Source organism: Lucilia cuprina, chromosome 3 (genome assembly GCF_022045245.1).
Source record: "Lucilia cuprina isolate Lc7/37 chromosome 3, ASM2204524v1, whole genome shotgun sequence".
In the NCBI taxonomy this organism is placed as follows: Eukaryota; Metazoa; Arthropoda; class Insecta; order Diptera; family Calliphoridae; genus Lucilia; species Lucilia cuprina.
The window spans coordinates 34026896-34047426 of record NC_060951.1 but is presented as its reverse complement, the minus strand read 5'-3'; the positions used below and the strand labels follow the sequence as shown (position 1 = coordinate 34047426).

At 33.3% G+C, this 20531-nt stretch overlaps 5 protein-coding genes across 5 annotated transcripts; 4 read left to right on the top strand and 1 right to left on the bottom strand.

Annotated features, from left to right (window-relative positions):
* The first annotated feature begins 469 nt into the window (after window positions 1–469).
* LOC111679958 (vitellogenin-1) lies at window positions 470–2054 on the top strand. Its single transcript, XM_023441566.2, has 2 exons — window positions 470–744; window positions 810–2054. Exons 1-2 carry the CDS (start codon window positions 522–524, stop codon window positions 1874–1876), a joined length of 1290 nt encoding a protein of 429 aa, XP_023297334.2. The 5' UTR covers window positions 470–521; the 3' UTR covers window positions 1877–2054.
* Window positions 2055–4087: 2033 nt separating this feature from the next.
* On the top strand, window positions 4088–5694 carry LOC111679956 (vitellogenin-1-like). Its single transcript, XM_046947387.1, has 3 exons — window positions 4088–4346; window positions 4413–4783; window positions 4858–5694. The coding sequence occupies exons 1-3, from the start codon at window positions 4148–4150 to the stop codon at window positions 5551–5553; spliced, it is 1266 nt and encodes a 421-aa protein (XP_046803343.1). The 5' UTR covers window positions 4088–4147; the 3' UTR covers window positions 5554–5694.
* Window positions 5695–7889: 2195 nt separating this feature from the next.
* Window positions 7890–9434, top strand: LOC111679955 (vitellogenin-1-like). The gene is made up of 3 exons (XM_023441564.2): window positions 7890–8132; window positions 8192–8562; window positions 8636–9434. The coding sequence occupies exons 1-3, from the start codon at window positions 7925–7927 to the stop codon at window positions 9329–9331; spliced, it is 1275 nt and encodes a 424-aa protein (XP_023297332.2). The 5' UTR covers window positions 7890–7924; the 3' UTR covers window positions 9332–9434.
* Window positions 9435–11321: 1887 nt separating this feature from the next.
* On the top strand, window positions 11322–12865 carry LOC111679954 (vitellogenin-1-like). Its single transcript, XM_023441563.2, has 3 exons — window positions 11322–11581; window positions 11644–12014; window positions 12089–12865. Exons 1-3 carry the CDS (start codon window positions 11377–11379, stop codon window positions 12782–12784), a joined length of 1272 nt encoding a protein of 423 aa, XP_023297331.1. The 5' UTR covers window positions 11322–11376; the 3' UTR covers window positions 12785–12865.
* A 5756-nt stretch (window positions 12866–18621) lies between these two features.
* LOC111679959 (vitellogenin-1-like) lies at window positions 18622–20146 on the bottom strand. The gene is made up of 3 exons (XM_046946583.1): window positions 19893–20146; window positions 19462–19832; window positions 18622–19394 (listed from the first exon to the last, which is right to left on the bottom strand). Exons 1-3 carry the CDS (start codon window positions 20092–20094, stop codon window positions 18702–18704), a joined length of 1266 nt encoding a protein of 421 aa, XP_046802539.1. The 5' UTR covers window positions 20095–20146; the 3' UTR covers window positions 18622–18701.
* Window positions 20147–20531: the final 385 nt, after the last annotated feature.

Sequence of the window (20531 nt, the reverse complement as noted above, 5' to 3'; positions counted from 1 at the left end):
GTGGCGTATTTATTTTAATTCCAGGTCAAAGATTACTCCTATGGACTTGACTTTGTCTGTCGTCGATATTATCTTGCCCAAGAAGCAAGGTTTTACATACGTAGATATTATTGTCTTTTTAGTGAAAAGACAGATTTCCGTCTTTGCGAATGTTAACGTTAAGGCCTCTCGGTTAAGCCCTGGCTTTAGTCTAGTCTATTCTATAATCTTGTCTTTATAATTATGTATAAATATCGCTGTAGGGCATCAGGTGGTCCGTCATAACTGAAAAAGTTTATTTTCCATATTTTTGTTGTAATTGTATTAAAACATACAGATTTTTTGTGTAAATTAATATTAAATAAATCAGCACAAAATTGAGTACATATTTTGTAAATCAATAGAAATATGAAAACAACCGCAAATTTAATTGTAATCAATCGGTTAAGCAGTATAAATAGATAAAACTGATAAAAAATCAGACACAGTTCAGAGTTTTGAGTAAACACGACAAGTTTTAAGGCTCAACAGGACAAGAAAGTATGAATCCTTTGAGCATATTTTGTGCACTGACCTTTTTAGGGACTGCTGCTTATGCCTCGCCACCAACAGAGATGCGTTCGAATATTGTGAGTAGCAGTTTGAAACCCTCACAGTGGTTGACTCCAAGCGAATTGGAAGATATTCCTGCCTTAGATGAGGTTTCACTGGAAAAATTGGAACAAATGCCACTGGAAAAAGGAGCTAAATTAATGCAAAAATTGTGTAAGTATTTGCTAATTAGTTAAAGCTATAACAGAGACTTTTAAATAACTTCTCTTTATCTCTAGATCATATTTCCCAAATTAACTATCAATTGGCTCCTAGTTTTGTACCCAGTCCCTCTAATATTCCCGTTTATGTTGTCAAAAGTAATGGTAAAAAGGAATTAGCCAATTTGTATAACTTTGTTGAAGTTGCCAAACAGGATACAAGTTTTGGCGATGAAGAAGTTACTGTTATTATTACGGGTCTACCCTCAACCACTGATACTGTCAAGAAAGCCAATCGTAAACTGATCGAGGCTTATATTGAGCGTTACAATCGTAAACAACAAAAACCCGAATACAAGAAATTCTCGGAAGAACAAACCGGCTCCCGTACTTCCAGCGAAGAGACCTCTTCGGAATGGCAAAACCAAAAGTCTACTAGTGGAAATTTGATTGTTATCGATTTGGGTCAGACTCTCAGTGACATTCAACGTTTGGCCATGTTGAATGTAGATGAAACAGGTGCTATGATTGGCAAAGCTTTGGTTCAACTAACCAATGACTGTGATGTGCCTCAGGAAATTATCCATGTTGTAGCTCAAGGTGTTGCTGCTCATGTTGCTGGTGCTGCCGGTGATGAATACACCCGCTTGACTGGTCATCAATTGCGTCGTATTACAGCTTTGGATCCTTCCAAAATTTTAGCCAAGGACCCGAAAGTTTTAACCGGTTTGGCCCGTGGTGATGCTGAATTTGTTGATGCTATCCATACTTCCACTTATGGCATGGGTACTTTGACTCGTGTCGGCGATATTGATTTCTTTCCTAATGGTCCTAGTATTGCTGTTCCCGGTGCTGATAATGTTGTTGAAGCCACCATGCGTGCTACCCGCTACTTTGCTGAAACTGTACGCCCTGGCAATGAACGCAACTTCCCTGCTGTCGAAGCCAATTCCATGAAAGAATATAAGAACAACAATGGTTTCGGTAAACGTGCCTTTATGGGTATTGCTACCGATTTCGATCTCAGAGGCGATTATATTCTACAAGTCAACGATAAGAGTCCTTTTGGTATGAGAACTCCTGCCCAAAAACAAATCACCTATCATGGTGTCCATGATGCCTGGCGTCAGGGTAGAAATGAATAAAGAGTATTTGTAATGTGTTCAGCACTAGTGGATATTGCATCGCTTGGAATAATAGACATGAAGTGTGAATTAATGCATCCATGATATTTAAAAATTTTGCAGTAGTATTTAGTAAAATATAGATTATTTAAAATAAAGCACTTTTCCCTAAAGCGGAAATTTTGTGGATTTTAATAGATTTTTTTAAATTTTTTCTTAATATTCGTCTCGAGTTGGAACCTTTTGAACAAAAGGTTCTGTTATAAATTCTTGTTTATATACGACTAGGATTACACAGAGGGAAAAGAAATATACACGCCTGGTACCTAATTGACACCAAAGTGTTTACAAGTTTTCAATAACATCCGTTGTCAAAGTATATACATACATACGTACGACAACACTCGTTGTCGAAATCTAAATTTTATACACATCCGTTATCTAAATATTAACATATAATATATTACATATCAAAAAGTTTTGCTATTAATTCCTGTTTAAATACGACTTCGATTACTCAGATGGAAAAAGAAATACATATACACCCCTGGTACCTATATTATAATTATATTTTTCAATAACATCCGTTGTCAATAACACTCTTTGTGGAAATCTAAATTTTATACACATCCGTTGTATAAATGTTAACAAACGTGGTAATAACTCTCATCGTAGGTGTACCTCATAAACGATGCATATTAATGTACTGTAAGCGACTTTTTTAAAGGCGCCTCAATTCTTTATCAGCGATTGAAAGCCTTGGAGAAGTTTTACCTTGGGATAATCTAATGTTTATATGGATATGCATTTCTTATTAAGAAGAATCTGCTACAGGTCTACAGAACTTTAAGTAACTGTTGATTTAGATCATTTAAATAATAACAGATTTTTAAGGAAAATATGTAGTAAAAAAGATCACTAGATTTTGTGGCCATTTTTCTTAATTATACATTTTTCTAATTGAAAAGTTTAAACAAAACTGTTCAGAGAATCTCTTTCTAGATAGTTGCTAGTTAACGAAAATTTAATTTTTTATTCCGTTTGTAACACTTTGAAATATCGATAATAGATCCTTAAATGTCTATAATAAGTTCTTCGATCAAACTTTCAATGAAATTATGTAGTTGGTGCCAATTTTTCATAAATACTATTGATGATATCTGTTTGATGTACAAAATGTGCAATTACAGTACACGATTTCTCTTAGTTTCTATATAAGTGATCTAGTTGTGTCTTTCCCTGCATTCGTAAGTATTATTCATCTCTTCTATAAAGGTTTCTATACCCTACACTACTCATGTGGGGAGGGTATTATGTTTGAACACCAACAATTTATGGTTTCTATACCAATTTTCAAGTATATCAATCGTCTTAGAATAGCTATTTATATGATAATTTGATGAAATTGGGCACAAGGAACAATGGTTGAAATTGGTCTATTATTTCGCCTAGCCCCCATACAACCGTACGCCCTGAATATACCATTTTGGTTAATAATTATGTTAAATGTTCCGTTAAGTCAACATAAATCGGCAAAACTTAGATTTATAGAAGTTTAAAAGACACTGCCTATTTTGTTAATGATTGGGCTATACTTTCCTACTTGTTTTGCACAACTAATGGACAATAACAGCTTACAAAAGAACTTAGTATTTTTTCCGGAAATTAAAATAGAAATTATACGCATGATAATTATCAGCTGATGATTTAAACAGATAAGAACCATTATTGCTTTTGAAATTAAAAATATAAATTTACAGTTTAGTACTTTACATTTCAGACAAATTGATTGTATTCTATCAATCATTCACCTATGTTATTAATTGTCCAATTCACAATCGGTGTTGTACGATTGTATCGTAGTATGTCGTAATTTTTTTTCATTATTAATTTGTTTTTGTTCAAAAATATTTTATTTGAAAAATTTTTATGACATACAACTTTACAACGATACGACATCGATTGTGAATTAAACAAATGTATTCTAAATTTATTCTATATAAAATAATAATAACTAATCGATTTCTTATCATTACACTAGCTAAAGAAAAACAATTTCTTAAAGTCATTGACCACTTACATAATAATTAATATAAATAATCAGTTTTTTTATAGATGTTCTTTAGAGAATTATAAAAAAAATTAAAAATCCAAAGTTTTTCATGATCCAAGCATATTTGATGCAAAATAAAACAATTTACCAAACTATAAAAACCTGTTTATGAATCAACAGACAACACAGTTCAGTTTTGACTTTCGATTAACGACAACATTTTCTAAAAATTAGCCATTATGAAGATTTTCTATATGTTTGCTGTATTATTAGCAGCAAGTTATGCTCGAGGAACTCCATCCGTAGTCAACAAGTTGAGACCTTCACAATGGCTACCCTCAGCCCATTTGGAAGGAATACCCTCGATCGAAGAAATATCTCTACAAAAGTTGGAAAATATTGCAGTTGAAAAGGGTGCTGAATTAGTGGAAAAGATTTGTAAGTTAAATTATTTCAAATAGCTATAAAAATAAATAAGTAATTATATTATTTCTTATTCTCAAGATCATTTGTCACAAATCAATCATGCTTTGAAGCCCAATTTTGTGCCCAGCCCCAGCAATGTTCCCTGTTATATTGTTAAGCCAAGCGGTCGTAAAGTAACCACCTCTCTGGATAAATTGGCTTCAACCTGTAAACAACAATCCAACTTTGGTGATGAAGAAGTCACTATTTTCATCACTGGTTTACCTGCCACTACTGAATCTGTTAAGAAGGCCAACCGTATGTTAATCAATGCTTATCTCCAACGTTATAATACCAAGAAACAACAACCTCAAAAGTTCGATTATTCTGGAGAGAAAATGTCACGCACTTCCAGTGAAGAAGATTCCAGTGAATGGCAAAAACAACAATCCTCTTCTGGGGATCTTGTGGTAAGTAAATCAAAATTCTTTCTTAAATATTTCCTAGATCCGTTGCTAAACATCCTTTTTTCTCCTTTCTCTAGATTATTGATTTAGGTGCTAAGTTGAATAGCTTCACACGTTTTGCTTTGTTGGATGTTGAAGAGACTGGTGCCATGATTGCCTCCGCTATTATGGATATGACCGAAAAATGTGATGTTGCCGATGAAACTGTCCATCTTGTTGCTCAAGGTATTGCTGCTCATGTTGCTGGTGCCGCTGGTAATGAATATACCCGTCAAACTGGTCGTCAATTGAGACGTATCACTGCATTGGATCCTTCCAAAGTTTTGGCCAAGAATCCTCACACTTTGACTGGTTTGTCGCGTGGTGATGCCGAATTTGTTGATGCCATCCATACCAATGTCTATGGCATGGGTACCATCCAACGTGTTGGTGATGTAGATTTCTATCCTAATGGTCCTGCTGAAACTGTTCCTGGTGCTAAGAGCATCGTTGAAGCTAGTATGCGTGCTACTCGTTATTTCGCTGAATCTGTACGTCCAGGCAATGAGCGCAACTTCCCTGCCGTTGCTGCCAACTCATTGAAACAATACAAGAATAATGATGGTTTCGGAAAGCGTGTATATATGGGCATTGATTGTGATTACGATGTAGAGGGCGATTATATGTTGGAAGTTAATTCCAAGAGTCCATTCGGTAAAAAAGCTCCTGCTCAAAAACAAAACACTTATCATGGTGTTCACAAGGCCTGGAAGAATTTCCGTGATAACGAATAAGTCTGTTGAGGGATTTAATGGCTTTTATGAGAGATATTGATTGACTAAAGCGATTGATTAGTATATAGTAGTTTTCAACGATAATTTATTATGTTATAGTTGAGGTGATAAAATAAATGTTCTGCAATTCTTTTAAAAAGATTTAATGAATTTTATTTACTAATGGAATTTTTTTCAAATATTAAATATGGTGATCAAATATCATGCATTCCATGCTATTAAAAATTAATGTTTTTTCGCTCTAATTTTCACAATTTGTTTGAATCGATCAAGTATACAGTGGGAACAAGAAATATGCACACCTGATATCAAATTGACATCAAAGTGTTTATAATTTTTTGATAACATCCGTTTTCAAAGTATATAAAAACGTACGACAACACTCGTTGTCGACAAACAAGTCTTAGACTAATCTATGGACTAGTATTTTGACAATTCTATATATATTAATATATAGAGTAGTCTAATGTTTACTATTGACTATTCTCTGTACTAGTCTACTGACATTCTATATATAAGTCTATGGACTGTTACATTTGCTAAACCATTGACTAAGCTAATAATTAGTCAATTGTCGAATTTACTGACTTTTTTATGGACTAGAAGTCGAATAACTAGTCTATTGGCTTGACTAAATACTATTCCATGAATATAGCCTATGAGCTAGACAGTAAATTGATCTAATCTAGCGACTAGCTTAGTATATGAACTAAGCTTTGAACTAATAAATACAAACATTATTGATTAGTCTACAGACTGATTTTCAAACAATGAAAGCCGATTGCACGCTGACATATGTTTTTCGGAATCAAAAAGGACAACTCTAAAATTTTGTCCATTGAGTTCTTGACAAAAGTGAGTTTTTTGAAGCAATGTGCAAAGCGGTCCAATCAGAGAATGAATTCGCCACTCTTCTGAAATTTTGTACATTTAGGGCAGGTTTCTTACTCCTCAGTTAAACAAGGATTAACTAGCTGTTAGATTAAACTCGGAACAAATTTAGGCAGACTTTAACCGATGATTGTCTTTTCAGTTTTAGATTTAAGCTCAGTTAACTTTGTTAGTATTGCCAACTTTTCACTCAAAAACATAAACAATGAACAGCTGTTTTTTGCAAACAATACTTTTGTAAAATGGAAAATTTTGGAAAAATGTCAAATAAACATTTAAAACAATAATAAATAAAACAAAACAAATCTGAAAATTGCAGTTTACTCAAAATATTAAGTTTCTTCCGAAATCATTGTTTTATTGTTTTTGTTAATAGTGTTTTCTCACTTATAACTTGAGTTTAATTGGCCAATTACACTCAGTTAAACTAAGATAATATGCAACTTTACTGATAACTGAAAAACACGAAATATATATAAAACCAGGTTTAACCAAAAAATGAAGATTATCTTTATCAGAAAAACTCGCCCTTAATTCATGATTATGGAAGTTTATGTTCTGTTCATTCTTAACTCTTTCACGTATATGGGACACCGGTGTTCCAGTTTTTTTTTATATTTTTCTCGATATAATTTGACTTCACAGCTACAGTAGAATTAGGGTTATATGCTAAAAGGGATAATATCCTGCGATATCCTTTGAAAATACCTTTTCCATTTTTTATCAAAAATTATCAATATACATCACAATACAGCGGTTTAGTTTTGTACGTGAAAGAGTGAAAGAATGATTTCATTGCAGACTAGTGAAATCATATCGGGAGGAAATTTAACACGAAAATGTTTTGTATATAAGTAATTATTAAAATTTGCAAATTTGATCCACATCGATCTATTATTTCTTTTTGCGCCCATATAAATAACTTTTGATCTTTTTATGGTGCAACTTTCCTGAAGATCTCTTTTCAGAAAATGAAAACGAAATTGTTGTTAACTGATGACTAAAGGGTCAAAAAACTTTGCGGTCTTAAAAGTAAATATATTAAAAATAAAAAAAAAAATAGAATTCATTGTGGACACGTTTTTAATATTCATGGCAAAATTTCAACTGATTATTAAAACAGATAAGAACTTTAATACTTCTAAACTATAAATCTAAATTGCAGTTTTTTTAAACACATTTCAGAAAAGTTGATTGAACTTATAAAGCATTCAAAGTATTCTAAATGTATTTAATTTTAAATAATTGTATGTAATCGTTTTCTTATCATTACACTAGTTAAATAATTATTTTCGAAAGTCAATGACCATTTTCTTTGGGACATTATAAAAATACGAAAACCAAATGTTTTTCCTGATTTAAGCATATTAGATGCAAAATAATGCAGCTTTTCTAAATATAAAAACCTCTAAATGAATCAACAGATCTCACAGTTCAGTTTTGACTTTCGATTAACGGCATTGTTGGAAAATTAGCAGTAATGAGTCCTTTAAAGATTGTCTCTGTGGTTGCTCTTATATTAGCAGTAGGTTCTGCTCATGGATCTCTGTCTGTTCTCAACAAGTTGAGACCTTCACAATGGCTACCCTCAGCCCATCTGGAGGGAATACCCTCCATAGAAGAAATCTCTCTACAAAAGTTGGAAAATATGGCAGTAGAAAAGGGTGCTGAATTAGTGGAAAAGATTTGTAAGTTAAATTATTTTTATTTAAAAAATGAATATCGTAATTAAGTTTTTATTCCCAAGATCATTTGTCACAAATCAATCACGCTTTAAAGCCTAACTTTGTGCCCAGCCCTAGCAATGTTCCCTGTTATATTGTTAAGCCAAGCGGTCGTAAAGTAACCACTTCTCTGGACAAATTGGCTTCAACCTGTAAACAACAATCCAATTTCGGTGATGAGGAAGTCACTATTTTCATTACTGGTTTACCTGCCACTACTGAATCTGTTAAGAAAGCCAATCGTATGTTGATCAATGCCTATCTTCAACGTTATAATACCAAGAAACAACAACCTCAAAAGTTCGATTATTCTGGAGAGAAAATGTCACGCACTTCCAGCGAAGAAGACTCCAGTGAATGGCAAAAACAACAATCCTCTTCAGGCGATCTTGTGGTAAGTTAATGAAAGTTTAATTTTATATATTTCCTAGATGTGTTACAAAACATCCTTTCTTCTCTCTCACTAGATTATTGATTTAGGTGCTAAGTTGAATAGCTTCACACGTTTTGCCTTGTTGGATGTTGAAGAGACTGGTGCCATGGTTGCCTCCGCTATTATGGATATGACCGAAAAATGTGATGTTGCCGATGAAACTGTCCATCTTGTTGCTCAAGGTATTGCTGCTCATGTTGCTGGTGCCGCTGGTAATGAATATACCCGTCAAACTGGTCGACAATTGAGACGTATCACTGCCTTGGATCCTTCCAAAGTTTTGGCCAAGAATCCTCACACTTTAACTGGTTTGTCGCGTGGTGATGCTGAATTTGTCGATGCCATCCATACCAATGTCTATGGCATGGGTACCATCCAACGTGTTGGTGATGTAGATTTCTATCCTAATGGTCCTGCTGAAACTGTTCCTGGTGCTAAGAGCATTGTTGAAGCTAGTATGCGTGCTACCCGTTATTTCGCTGAATCTGTACGTCCAGGCAATGAGCGCAACTTCCCCGCCGTTGCTGCCAACTCATTGAAACAATACAAGAATAATGATGGTTTTGGCAAGCGTATATATATGGGTATTGATTGTGATTACGATGTTGAGGGCGATTATATGTTGGAAGTTAATTCAAAGAGTCCATTCGGTAAAAAAGCTCCAGCTCAAAAGCAAAACACTTACCATGGTGTTCACAAGGCCTGGAAGAATTTCCGTGATAACGAATAAGTCTGTTGAAGGATTTAATGATAATGCCGATTATGTGAGATATATCTTGTTTTAAGCGATTTTGTGTTTGTTTATAGTTTTTAGTAATTCCCAACGATAATTTTATAGTTGAGGTGATCTAATAAATGTTTTGCAATTCTTTTAAAAAGATTTAAAGGATTTTATTTGATATTACATGTTTGTGTTCAAATATCATATATGTATTTTTTTTACAGTGTTTTCTTATATGATCTAAACATTAGATTATCCAAATGATTTGTATCCAATTTTTCATATCAGTTAGTTAGTTTGAAAGAAGGAAATATGTATCATCAAATTCGAAGAAATACACCATTGCCTCAGGTGGGAATCGAACTTCCCCCCGTCATACATTTTAAAAAGTCATAATTATGCAGATATTGTGATCAAATTTTCCAAAAGTTTTTTTTATATACACGGAAATTGTTTTGCAAAGTATGGCAGCTCTATGCCCATAATTGGCGCTATCATGCCTAATTTTATGTACCCACCATCAAACCGTATGCGTAAATAGAACGCTCTACTATAAATGCACAGTAATGTGTGTTAAATTAGTTTCCTGAAGACGGGCCTTATATTGGGGAAGGTTCAATTATAGACCGATTCTCATAAAACTCAGTGGAGAGATTTGTGCTGGGGGGACCTTATATGAGGTGTAGGGTTAATTATAGACCGATCTTCGTAAAATTTGGTAAATAGATTTTTGTTCGTAAGAAATTTACTTATAGCGAATTTTAGCGCTAAACTATTATTTTTAAGTCAGAAATGGACGTTAAAGTAATTTCTTGGAAGATACTATATATGAGGGGTAGAGTCAATTCTGGACCGATCCTTATTAAATTTAGTAGTGAGCGAATTGACACATATAAAACTTATTTATGTCGAATTTAGTCGCTATACTCGCATTTTTAAAATAGTTATGGCTGTTAAAGCTGTTAATCAGGGCGCCATTTGTATGGGGGCTATGCGAAAACGTAGACCGATATTGCTCATTTTCAATACCAAAAAAACCTTTTAATAATAATATAATATTTCAACACTCTAGCTCTTTCCGTTCGGGCTCTATCGTGCTTTCAACAGACAGACGGACATGGCTATTTCGTCTTAGAATTTAGTAAGGACCCAGAATATATATACTTTTGTGGGTCTATGATTAATATTTCGATGTGTTAAAAACGGAATGAACAAATCAATCCATCTTTTCGTTGCTGGTGGGTATAAAAATACCTCTTTATACCGAATTTTATGTGGATTAGTTTATAGCTGACCTTACCGCCCATATAAGTTGTCCCTCCGAAAATGGCTTTAACATAAATAACTAACTTAAACATTGCAGTGTAGCTATAAAACATAACACGATTTTTTAAGAATTATCTTAAAAATACGACCTGCACAAGCTTTACATGGACACACAGACAGACGGACGGACAGACATAGCAAAATCGACTAAGAAAGTGATACTAAGCCGATTGGTATACTTTAAGGAGGGTATATGACTAATATTTTTGGATGTTACAAACATCAGAACAAAGGCGTAATATAATAGTATAGGGTATACAAATTTGATGCCCCTGTAGGCAAGATGGTATAATGCTAGCCTCTCAGTCTGGGGGTTGTGGGTTTGATTCTCAGCAGGTAATATTGATTGAAGTAACGATAAATCAGAACTGTAGTTCAGTGCACTAGATTTTAGACAATTTGATTGAAATAATAGAGCTTTCGATGTATTCTAAATATATTTAATTCAGAATAATTTGAAATAAGCGATTTCTTATCATTACACTTCCTAAACTATAATTTCTAAAAGTCATTGACCACTTACAGATAATTATTTTAAAAATCAGTATTTTTTAAGTTTTCTTTTGAAAAATTTAAAAAAAAAACGCAAAAAAAATTTTTCATGATTTAAGCATATTTAATGGAAAATAACGAAGCTTGTCCTACTATAAAAACTTCTAGATGAAACAACAGATCACACAGTTCAGTTTTGACTTTCGATTAGCGGCATCGTCTGAAAATTAGCAACAATGAGTTCGAAGTTTGTCTATGTAGTTGCTGTGATATTAGTTGTAGGTTCTGCTCATGGATCTCTATCTGTACTCAACAAGTTGAGACCTTCACAATGGCTACCCTCAGCCCATCTGGAGGGAATACCCTCCATAGAAGAAATTTCTCTACAAAAGTTGGAAAATATGGCAGTGGAAAAGGGTGCTGAATTAGTGGAAAAGATTTGTAAGTAAAATTATTTTTATTAAAAAAAGGAATATCGTAACTATATTACTATAATTCCCAAGATCATTTGTCACAAATAAATCACGCTTTGAAGCCTAACTTTGTGCCCAGCCCTAGCAATGTTCCCTGTTATATTGTTAAGCCAAGCGGTCGTAAAGTAACCACTTCCCTGGACAAATTGGCATCAACCTGTAAACAACAATCCAAGTTTGGTGATGAGGAAGTCACTATTTTCATCACTGGTTTACCTGCCACTACTGAATCTGTTAAGAAGGCCAACCGTATGTTAATCAATGCTTATCTCCAACGTTATAATACCAAGAAACAACAACCTCAAAAGTTCGATTATTCTGGAGAGAAAATGTCACGCACATCCAGCGAAGAAGACTCCAGTGAATGGCAAAAACAAGAATCCTCTTCAGGCGATCTTGTGGTAAGTTAATGAAAGTTCTTTCTTAAATATTTCCTAGATCCGTTGCTAAATATCCTTTTTTCTCCTTTCTCTAGATTATTGATTTAGGTGCTAAATTGAATAGCTTTACACGTTTTGCTTTATTGGATGTTGAAGAGACTGGTGCCATGATTGCCTCCGCTATTATGGATATGACCGAAAAATGTGATGTTGCCGATGAAACTGTCCATCTTGTTGCTCAAGGTATTGCTGCTCATGTTGCTGGTGCTGCTGGTAATGAATATACCCGTCAAACTGGTCGTCAATTGAGACGTATCACTGCCTTGGATCCTTCCAAAGTTTTGGCCAAGAATCCTCACACTTTAACTGGTTTGTCGCGTGGTGATGCCGAATTTGTTGATGCCATCCATACCAATGTCTATGGCATGGGTACCATCCAACGTGTTGGTGATGTAGATTTCTATCCTAATGGTCCTGCTGAAACTGTTCCTGGTGCTAAGAGCATTGTTGAAGCTAGTATGCGTGCTACCCGTTATTTCGCTGAATCTGTCCGTCCAGGCAATGAACGCAACTTCCCAGCCGTTGCTGCCAACTCATTGAAACAATACAAGAATAATGATGGTTTCGGCAAGCGTGTATATATGGGTATTGATTGTGATTACGATGTTGAGGGCGATTATATGTTGGAAGTAAATTCCAAGAGTCCATTCGGTAAGAGAGCTCCAGCTCAAAAACAAAATACTTACCATGGTGTTCACAAGGCCTGGAAGAATTTCCGTGATAACGAATAAGCTAGTTAGAGGATATGATGTTGATACCTTTTATAAAAGATATTGAATGATTAAAGCGATTTTGTGTTTGTAGTATTTTGTTCCCAATATCTCCTCAACTTTTTTTGTAGTTGAGGTGATGAAATAAATGTTTTGCAATTCTTTGAAAAGGATTTAAAGGATTTTATTTTGTAACGGAACGGTTCGGTAACGGTTTAAATAAAAAAGTTCTATTTATATTCATCTGTGACGGATTTTATATACTCTTCACCATGATGTGTTTAAATAAAGAGTCAGTGCAAACCTTATGACAAACAAATAGGAAATTATAGTCGAGCGAGGCCGACCATATAATACACTTCACCTGTTACTAAAGTAAAGTGTGATTTAGTTTTTATAATAAATCATATAAGTTGAATTGTACCTTGCTCATATATACTTAAGCCATTTAGAGCGGGTTTTGAGTTGGAAATCAAATGTCAATTAATAATCTGATTAGTTAACCAAAAAATAAATTTAGTCTGATGTTTATCCCTTTTAGGGTGACTTTTTCTGATAAAGATAATCTTCATTCTTTTGGTTAAACCTGGTTTAATATATGTTTCGTGTTTTTCAGTTGTCAGTATCTTAGTTTAACTGAGTGTAATTGGCCAATTAAACTCAAGTTATAAGTAAGAAAACACAATTAACAACAACAATAAAACAATGATTTCGGAAGAACAAAAACATAATATATTAAGTAAATTGCAATTTTTTGATTTGTTTTGTTTCATTAATTATTGTTTTAAATGTTTATTTAACATTTATATAAAAATTTCCATTTTACAAAATTATTGTTTGCATAACACAGCTGTTCATTGTTTGTGTTTTTAAGTGAAAAATAGGCAATACTAACAAAGTTAACTGAGCTTAAATCTAAAACAATTATCGGTTAAAGTCCGCCTAATTTTGTTCCGAGTTTAATCTAACAGCAAGTTAAGCCTAGTTTAACTGATAAGTAAGAAACCCGACCTAAGTATTCAAAAACAACTTTGTAGGATTAATTTTAATTTAATCCCTAATCCTTCACCTAAAGATTGGCCCTTATTGTTTAATAAAATTGTGCATATTTAAGCTAAATTTTGCGGGCCTTTATAGGGGATAGGGTCAAATGAGGCCGTTTAATTATATAGTTTATCAAGGCTAGTATAGAACTTGGTTTTGCAGCTTTTTATCGAGATACAAGTATATTAAACATAATTATAAACTTAAAAGCCCCATTCGTAGAGTTCAGATGTATGGGTGCTAGGTGATATAGTGGATCGATGTTAACCATTTTCAATTGGTTTCGTCTACGGTACCATAAAAGATCATGTTATTAAAGTTCATAAATAAATTTTTACCTTCAAGTCGTTTTCAGATGAGGAGTTCGTTTGGGGGCTAGGGTCAAATGAAGCCCGATCCTTACTAAAATCGGCAGTGTTGTAAAAAACGTCTATAAGACTAACAAATAATACCTAGAACATTTAACATAATTATGAGCACAAAAGCCCTATACGGGGTACGGTTTTATGGAAGCTATGCGAAATAATAAACTAATTTCAACCATTTCAATAGCGTTCCTCCTTGTCAAATTTCATTAAGTTATCTTGAAAATTGCTACCTGTTGCGTGCACACATACTTTACTAATTCTACTCTGAAAGTGATTCTAAGCAGATTGGTATACTTTAATGTATAGGTGTAGGAATATTCCCAGCAGTTCGACAAAGAGTGAATGCATACGAAAAAGAAAGTAATTTCCACTAATAGTTAACCACCTGGATGATCGTAATTCGTATGTTTTGGGTTATTCGTCAAGAATGTACCCTTTGTAATCGAGAATGAAGACAGTCGTCACTTTAGTGTCCTCTTTGTAAGCGGGAGCGGAGACAGTCATCTCTTTACTGTCCTCAAGTAACATAGAGATTATACTCTTAAAAGCAGTTTTTTTTTTTGTATTTTCTAAAGCAGTTATTTTACCCATCTTTTGGAGAAATAATTATTACTTTCTACTAATATGCCATCATCTGGTTGACTCAAATTTATATCATTCGGGTCAATGGTCACATTATTGCCCCATAGTATTCTAGAGAGTATACACTTGAAATTTTTAAATTTTATTTCCATTAATATCTTACCACCTGGCTGACTCCAATTCGTATGTTTTTGGTCTTTCGTCACAACTAAACTTTTTGTAAACGAGAATGAAGACAGTCCCTTTAGTGTCCCCTTTGTAAGCGAGAGCGGAGGCAATCGTCTCTTTACTGTCTCTTTGTAGTCTATAGAGTGACGATTGACTTCCTCGTAGGACAAGCCCATGTTAAAATGGTTGGTCACCTAGGTAGTCAGGTGGCTAGGGGCCACCACAAGTGGTAGGTTAAGTGGTCAGTTCGGGACTGTCCCGTCGAACTGCTGGGCAGTATATAGGCAAAATGCAACAAATACATCAAATCCATGATGTCACAATAACAAAATAAATGACTATATCAAAAATCTCCATAAGTTTAAATACATCAATCAATTCCCCTCAAAATAAAATGCAAAAACAACAACACGTCTGCAGGCTTTTTGTGATATCCAACAACAAAAAAGATGGCCTGATAAAATGCAAATGTATTATAAAAGCAAAATGCAAGAACAACATAAACAAATGATTATTAATACAAAATGTAACAACAACATCAAATCCATGATGTCACAACAACATTAAAACACAACACATTAATTCCCCTCAAAATAAAATGCAAAAACAGTGACGTCAGTAAAATAAACGCACAAATACATTTCAGAAACAACACGCCTGCAGGCTTTTAGTGACATCCAACAACAAAATAGATGGCCAGATGCCTTCAAAAAACAATAACAAAATCATATAATAAAATCAATCAATTCTTCTCAAAAAAAAAAAAAAAAAAATGCAAAAACAGTGACGTCACTAAAACAAAACAAAAAACGCATAAACATAAACAACAACACGCCTGCAGGCTTTTTGTGACACCCAACAAAAAATATAGGCCTGATGAAATGCAAAGCCTTTAAAAAAGCAATAACAAAGCTGTATATAATAAAAAAACAGTTGTAAATAAAGTACAACAATAACAATCTATACTTAAGAAAAAAAATTATATAATAACAACAAAAACATTTGTAAAGAAATAATAATACTTAAGAAACAATCAAAATTAATATTCATAACTTTCTTAATTGTTTTTTTTTTCATTTTCTAAATTTAATTACTTCACAAGATGGTGATGGATGTTGGTGGCAGCAGCTGTGGGCAGCATCTAGAAATTTCTTTTAACAAAACATCTTAACACTTTTTCTGTTATTTGCACTTGTTAATCACTTAATTTATTTCTTTAATCACTTAAATTTTTAATAAATTATTATGAAAAACATAATTTTAAAATGCATCTTTATAAATTTTCACAAATTTACAACCGCTTAGCTTAACGACAAAAAGAGAACTAATGAAAAGTAGAATATGCAAATAAAAGGGAATAGCTAAAGTGTTAAAATGCTTTATGCTATTAGTTTTTTAAAATCCTTTAGGTAGGCTAAGGATTTTGCGTGTTTAGTTTTTACACATTCATAGAGACATACCAGAACGATTCAACATATTAAATGCGTAATGTTATTTATAGTTGAAGACCAAACTATATTTTATTTATAAAAACAATTAATGTAGCCTATCTAAAGGCTAAGTTAAAGATAACTTTGTACTTTTTTCACTTTGTACTTTTTTCGACTTTTTCCGACTTTTGCCGACTTTCCGACTTTTATCGACTCTTTCCGACTTTTCGACTCTTTCCGACTTTATTCGACTTTCATTTATAAAGTCGACTTTTCGACTTTTTTCATAGATGATAGTCGAGTTATCGACTTTTTTGGAACAAAATAGTTGACTTCGACTTTTCGACTTTTCTCGACAAAAAATCGATTGTTCGATTATTCGAAAGTCGATTTATAGAACCCTATTCAATGTATGTTAAAACGTAACTTCTAAAGTAGATCTTTTCATGATATTATGTAACAGTGCTAAGTTATTGTTGCCAATTTCACAGTGCTGCCAAATGTTTGTTCAAAATCCAAAGTCGCCAGATTCTTAGCATAGCTTAAGGAATAGATTAATATATGAATATTTTAGGTTTTCTCTTTCATTCGTCTTCTTCCTTTTTTTGTTAGTTCTCTTTTAATCTTTAAACTAAGCGGATGCAAGTTTGTTAAAATTTATAAAGACGCATGTAAAAATTTAGTTTTTTCTTAATAATTTATTGAAAACAGTGTTAAGGAAGTGAAAATGATAATGAAATGTGTAATTTAGTGTTTTAGTGTTTTCCCCCATAAGAAATTAAACAGTTTTGCCTTGCTGCCGTCACCCACTATTTACTTTATACAGGCAACCAACCTCAAATACAAAAAAACGGTAAGTTTGTTTTTGTAAAATTACAACAAAACTGAATATATACATGTATGAATATTTATTTAATTGTTATTGTTAAAATTTGTTAAAATTTAACAATTTTGTTGTAGTTTTTCTCCTTCCTAATGTTTGTTGTTATGCACAGCTTTGTTATTGTTTCAAAGGCTTTACATGGCATCAGGCCGTGACTTGTTTAAATCTTCAGGTGTAGTTGTTGTTTATGAAATTTGTTTGTGCGTTGTGTTGTTGTGATAACGGTATTTTTGGCATTTGTTTGTGTAAAGTGTGTTCTTGGAGCCACAATGATATCATGGTAAAAGTAGTTCTACAATAAATATTAACTTTACAAAAACAACGTGCAATTTGTTGTTTGTTTTGGTTGTTGCGTTTGTAAAAGTTGGCCGTTTTTATTGTTATGCTTAGGTTTGTTATATATACATGTATTAATCGGCTCAGAATCATTTCTGAGTCGATTTAGCTATATTCGTCCGTCCGTCCATGTTAACCTTGTAATCAAACTACAGTTCTCAATTTTGCAGATAATTCAATCAAATTTGGTACATGATCTTCTATTGACCCACGGACGAAGCCTATGAGTAACATCGGCCTATTATTTCACCTAGCCACCATACAACTGAACCCCTGAATATGGATTGTAAACCTTGTAATCAAACTACAGGTCGAAATTTTGGATATAGTTCAATAAAATTTGGTACATGATTTTTTATGGTACCATAAACGCCTACGGTGAAAATGGTTAAAATCGGTCCACTATTACACCATGATTCTCATGAACTTTATAATTATAGTGTCTCATTTGACCCTATAGCAATCATAAATTGATCATCCTGTTGTTTGAAATATGATTGTTTTCCACATTATTTTGTGATCATATTTCAATAAGTAGAAGGATTTAAAATTGTTTTCTATGTAATTGTTATTGTTTGTAACTGGACAACAACAATTAAAATTAAACAATGATCAATTAAGATTCACAACTGATAGAAATTATTAAAGACCCTCTTGAATTATGTACTTCTTGACTAATGTATCATTTTTGATCTAAATATGCGCGCATACGTGATCATTTTAATCGTACAGAAGTGTCATAAATGACTCGAATGTAGTAACACATTTGAAAATGAAGAAGAAAAATAATATATCTATTTTTATTAGTTTTTTAAAACCCAATTTAGTTTCCGAATAAAGTCAACCCCTATATTAGCAAAATAATGCGAATATAAAAAAAATAAATATGAAAATAATCCCAACACTTTTTGCCAAAAGCACTAAGTTTCTTAGGAGTTTTAGCGGTAATCTAAATATTTTTCTTTAAGAAATAAAATATATTATTTTTCTTTTTAAAAGAATTGCAGCATATTTATTATCTAAAATTATTTCATTTTTTTTTGTGTTTTTGAAAATTATAAACATAAGAATCATAAGCAGTTTAGCTAATTCAAAAGTCAGTTCAATTTAGAAAATCAACAAGCATCTTAATAAGTGTCCTTCTTTCTTGAAGAGCTGTGATTACCATGATAGTTATTTTGTTTTTGGGCGGCAGCTCTCTTACCGAAGGGACTCTTAGAATTGACTTCCAAAATATAATCACCTTCCAAATCGTAGTCGACATTAATACCCATATAGGCACGTTTACCGAAACCTTCATTGTTTTTGTATTCCTTCAAAGAGTTGGCGGCAACAGCGGGGAAGTTACGTTCATTGCCTGGAACAACAGTTTCGGCGAAATAACGTGTGGCACGCATACTGGCTTCTACGATACTTTGAGCACCGGGGACAGCAGCCGAAGGACCATTAGGATAGAAATCAATATCACCAACACGTTGCACAGTACCCATACCGTAGGAATTGGTGTGGATGGCATCAACAAATTCAGCATCACCACGAGATAAACCAGTTAAAGAGTTGGGATTTTTGGCCAAAACTTTAGAGGGATCCAAGGCAGTGATACGTCTCAATTGACGACCAGTTTCACGGGTGTATTCATTACCAGCGGCACCAGCAACATGGGCAGCAATACCTTGAGCAACAATATGAATGGTTTCATCAGGAACATCACACTTTTCAGTAATATCCAAGAGAGCGGAGGCAACCATAGCACCAGTTTGCTTAACATCCAACATAGCAAAACGTTTGAAGCTGTTCAATTGATCGCCCAAATCAATAATCTAAAGAAAAAGGAAAGTACTTTATATTTTAAGAAATCAGAAGGCTAATAGGTTTTGTAAAATTTACCACCAAATCGCCGGTAGAGGGTTGTTGTTTTTCCCATTCGTTGGATTCTTCCTCACTAGAAGTGCGCGACATTTTCTCTCCAGAATATTCAAACTGTTGAGGTTGTTGTCTTCTGAGATTATAGCGTTGTAGATAAGCATTGATCAATTTACGATTGGCCTTCTTGACGGTTTCAGTGGTGGCGGGTAAACCGGTAATGAAAATGGTTACTTCCTCATCACCAAATTCTGGTATTTGCTTGCAAGTCGAGGCCAATTTGTCCAAAGTAGTGGCGATCTTTTTGCCATTAGGCTTAACGACATAACAGGGAACATTGCTGGGGCTAGGCACATAGCTGGGATCCAATTCGTTATTGATTTGGGATAAGTGATCTGTGAAAAGGATTTTTCGTTTTTTATGACTATTGTTTAATTCAAATTACTTAAACTTACAAATTTTTTCCATCAATTCAACACCCTTTTCCACTGACATGCTTTCCAATTTTTGCAGAGTGATATCTGCTATCGAGGGAAGTTGCTCCAGTTGTTGTGCGGAAAGCCATTGAGAAGGTCTCAACTTATTAAGAAGATTTCCATTGGCTGATCCTGCTGCCAGTAATACGGCAGCCAAACAAACTATCCTCAAAGCATTCATGTTTCCAAAACTATTAGTCCTCCTTATCCGTGTTATCGTTAAGCTAAAGGCAAAACTGAACTGTGTAGAAAGTAGGTCCATCGCAGGCTATTTATACTATTCATTTTATACTCGAAGGTATAATTTAGATATTTTTTTGCTGATTTAGTTAAAAGTGTTTGATAATGCTAGAAATATTTTGTGCAAAAAAAATTCATCAATTTTTTTTTAATTTTTGCTGAATTTGTAAAAATATAATCATTTATATTTCAAATTGTAAAATCAATTGATTTGACCTTAAAGATTTTGTTTAGTTTTATAATTTAGCAGATAAGACATCAAATTGTTTGAAATTAATTTCTTGTTTTGATGAAAAATTTGTTTGATTATATTATCACTCTCCTGGATCCGCTTCTGGATTAACATACGAATATATATTTTCATTTGATATAAGATTT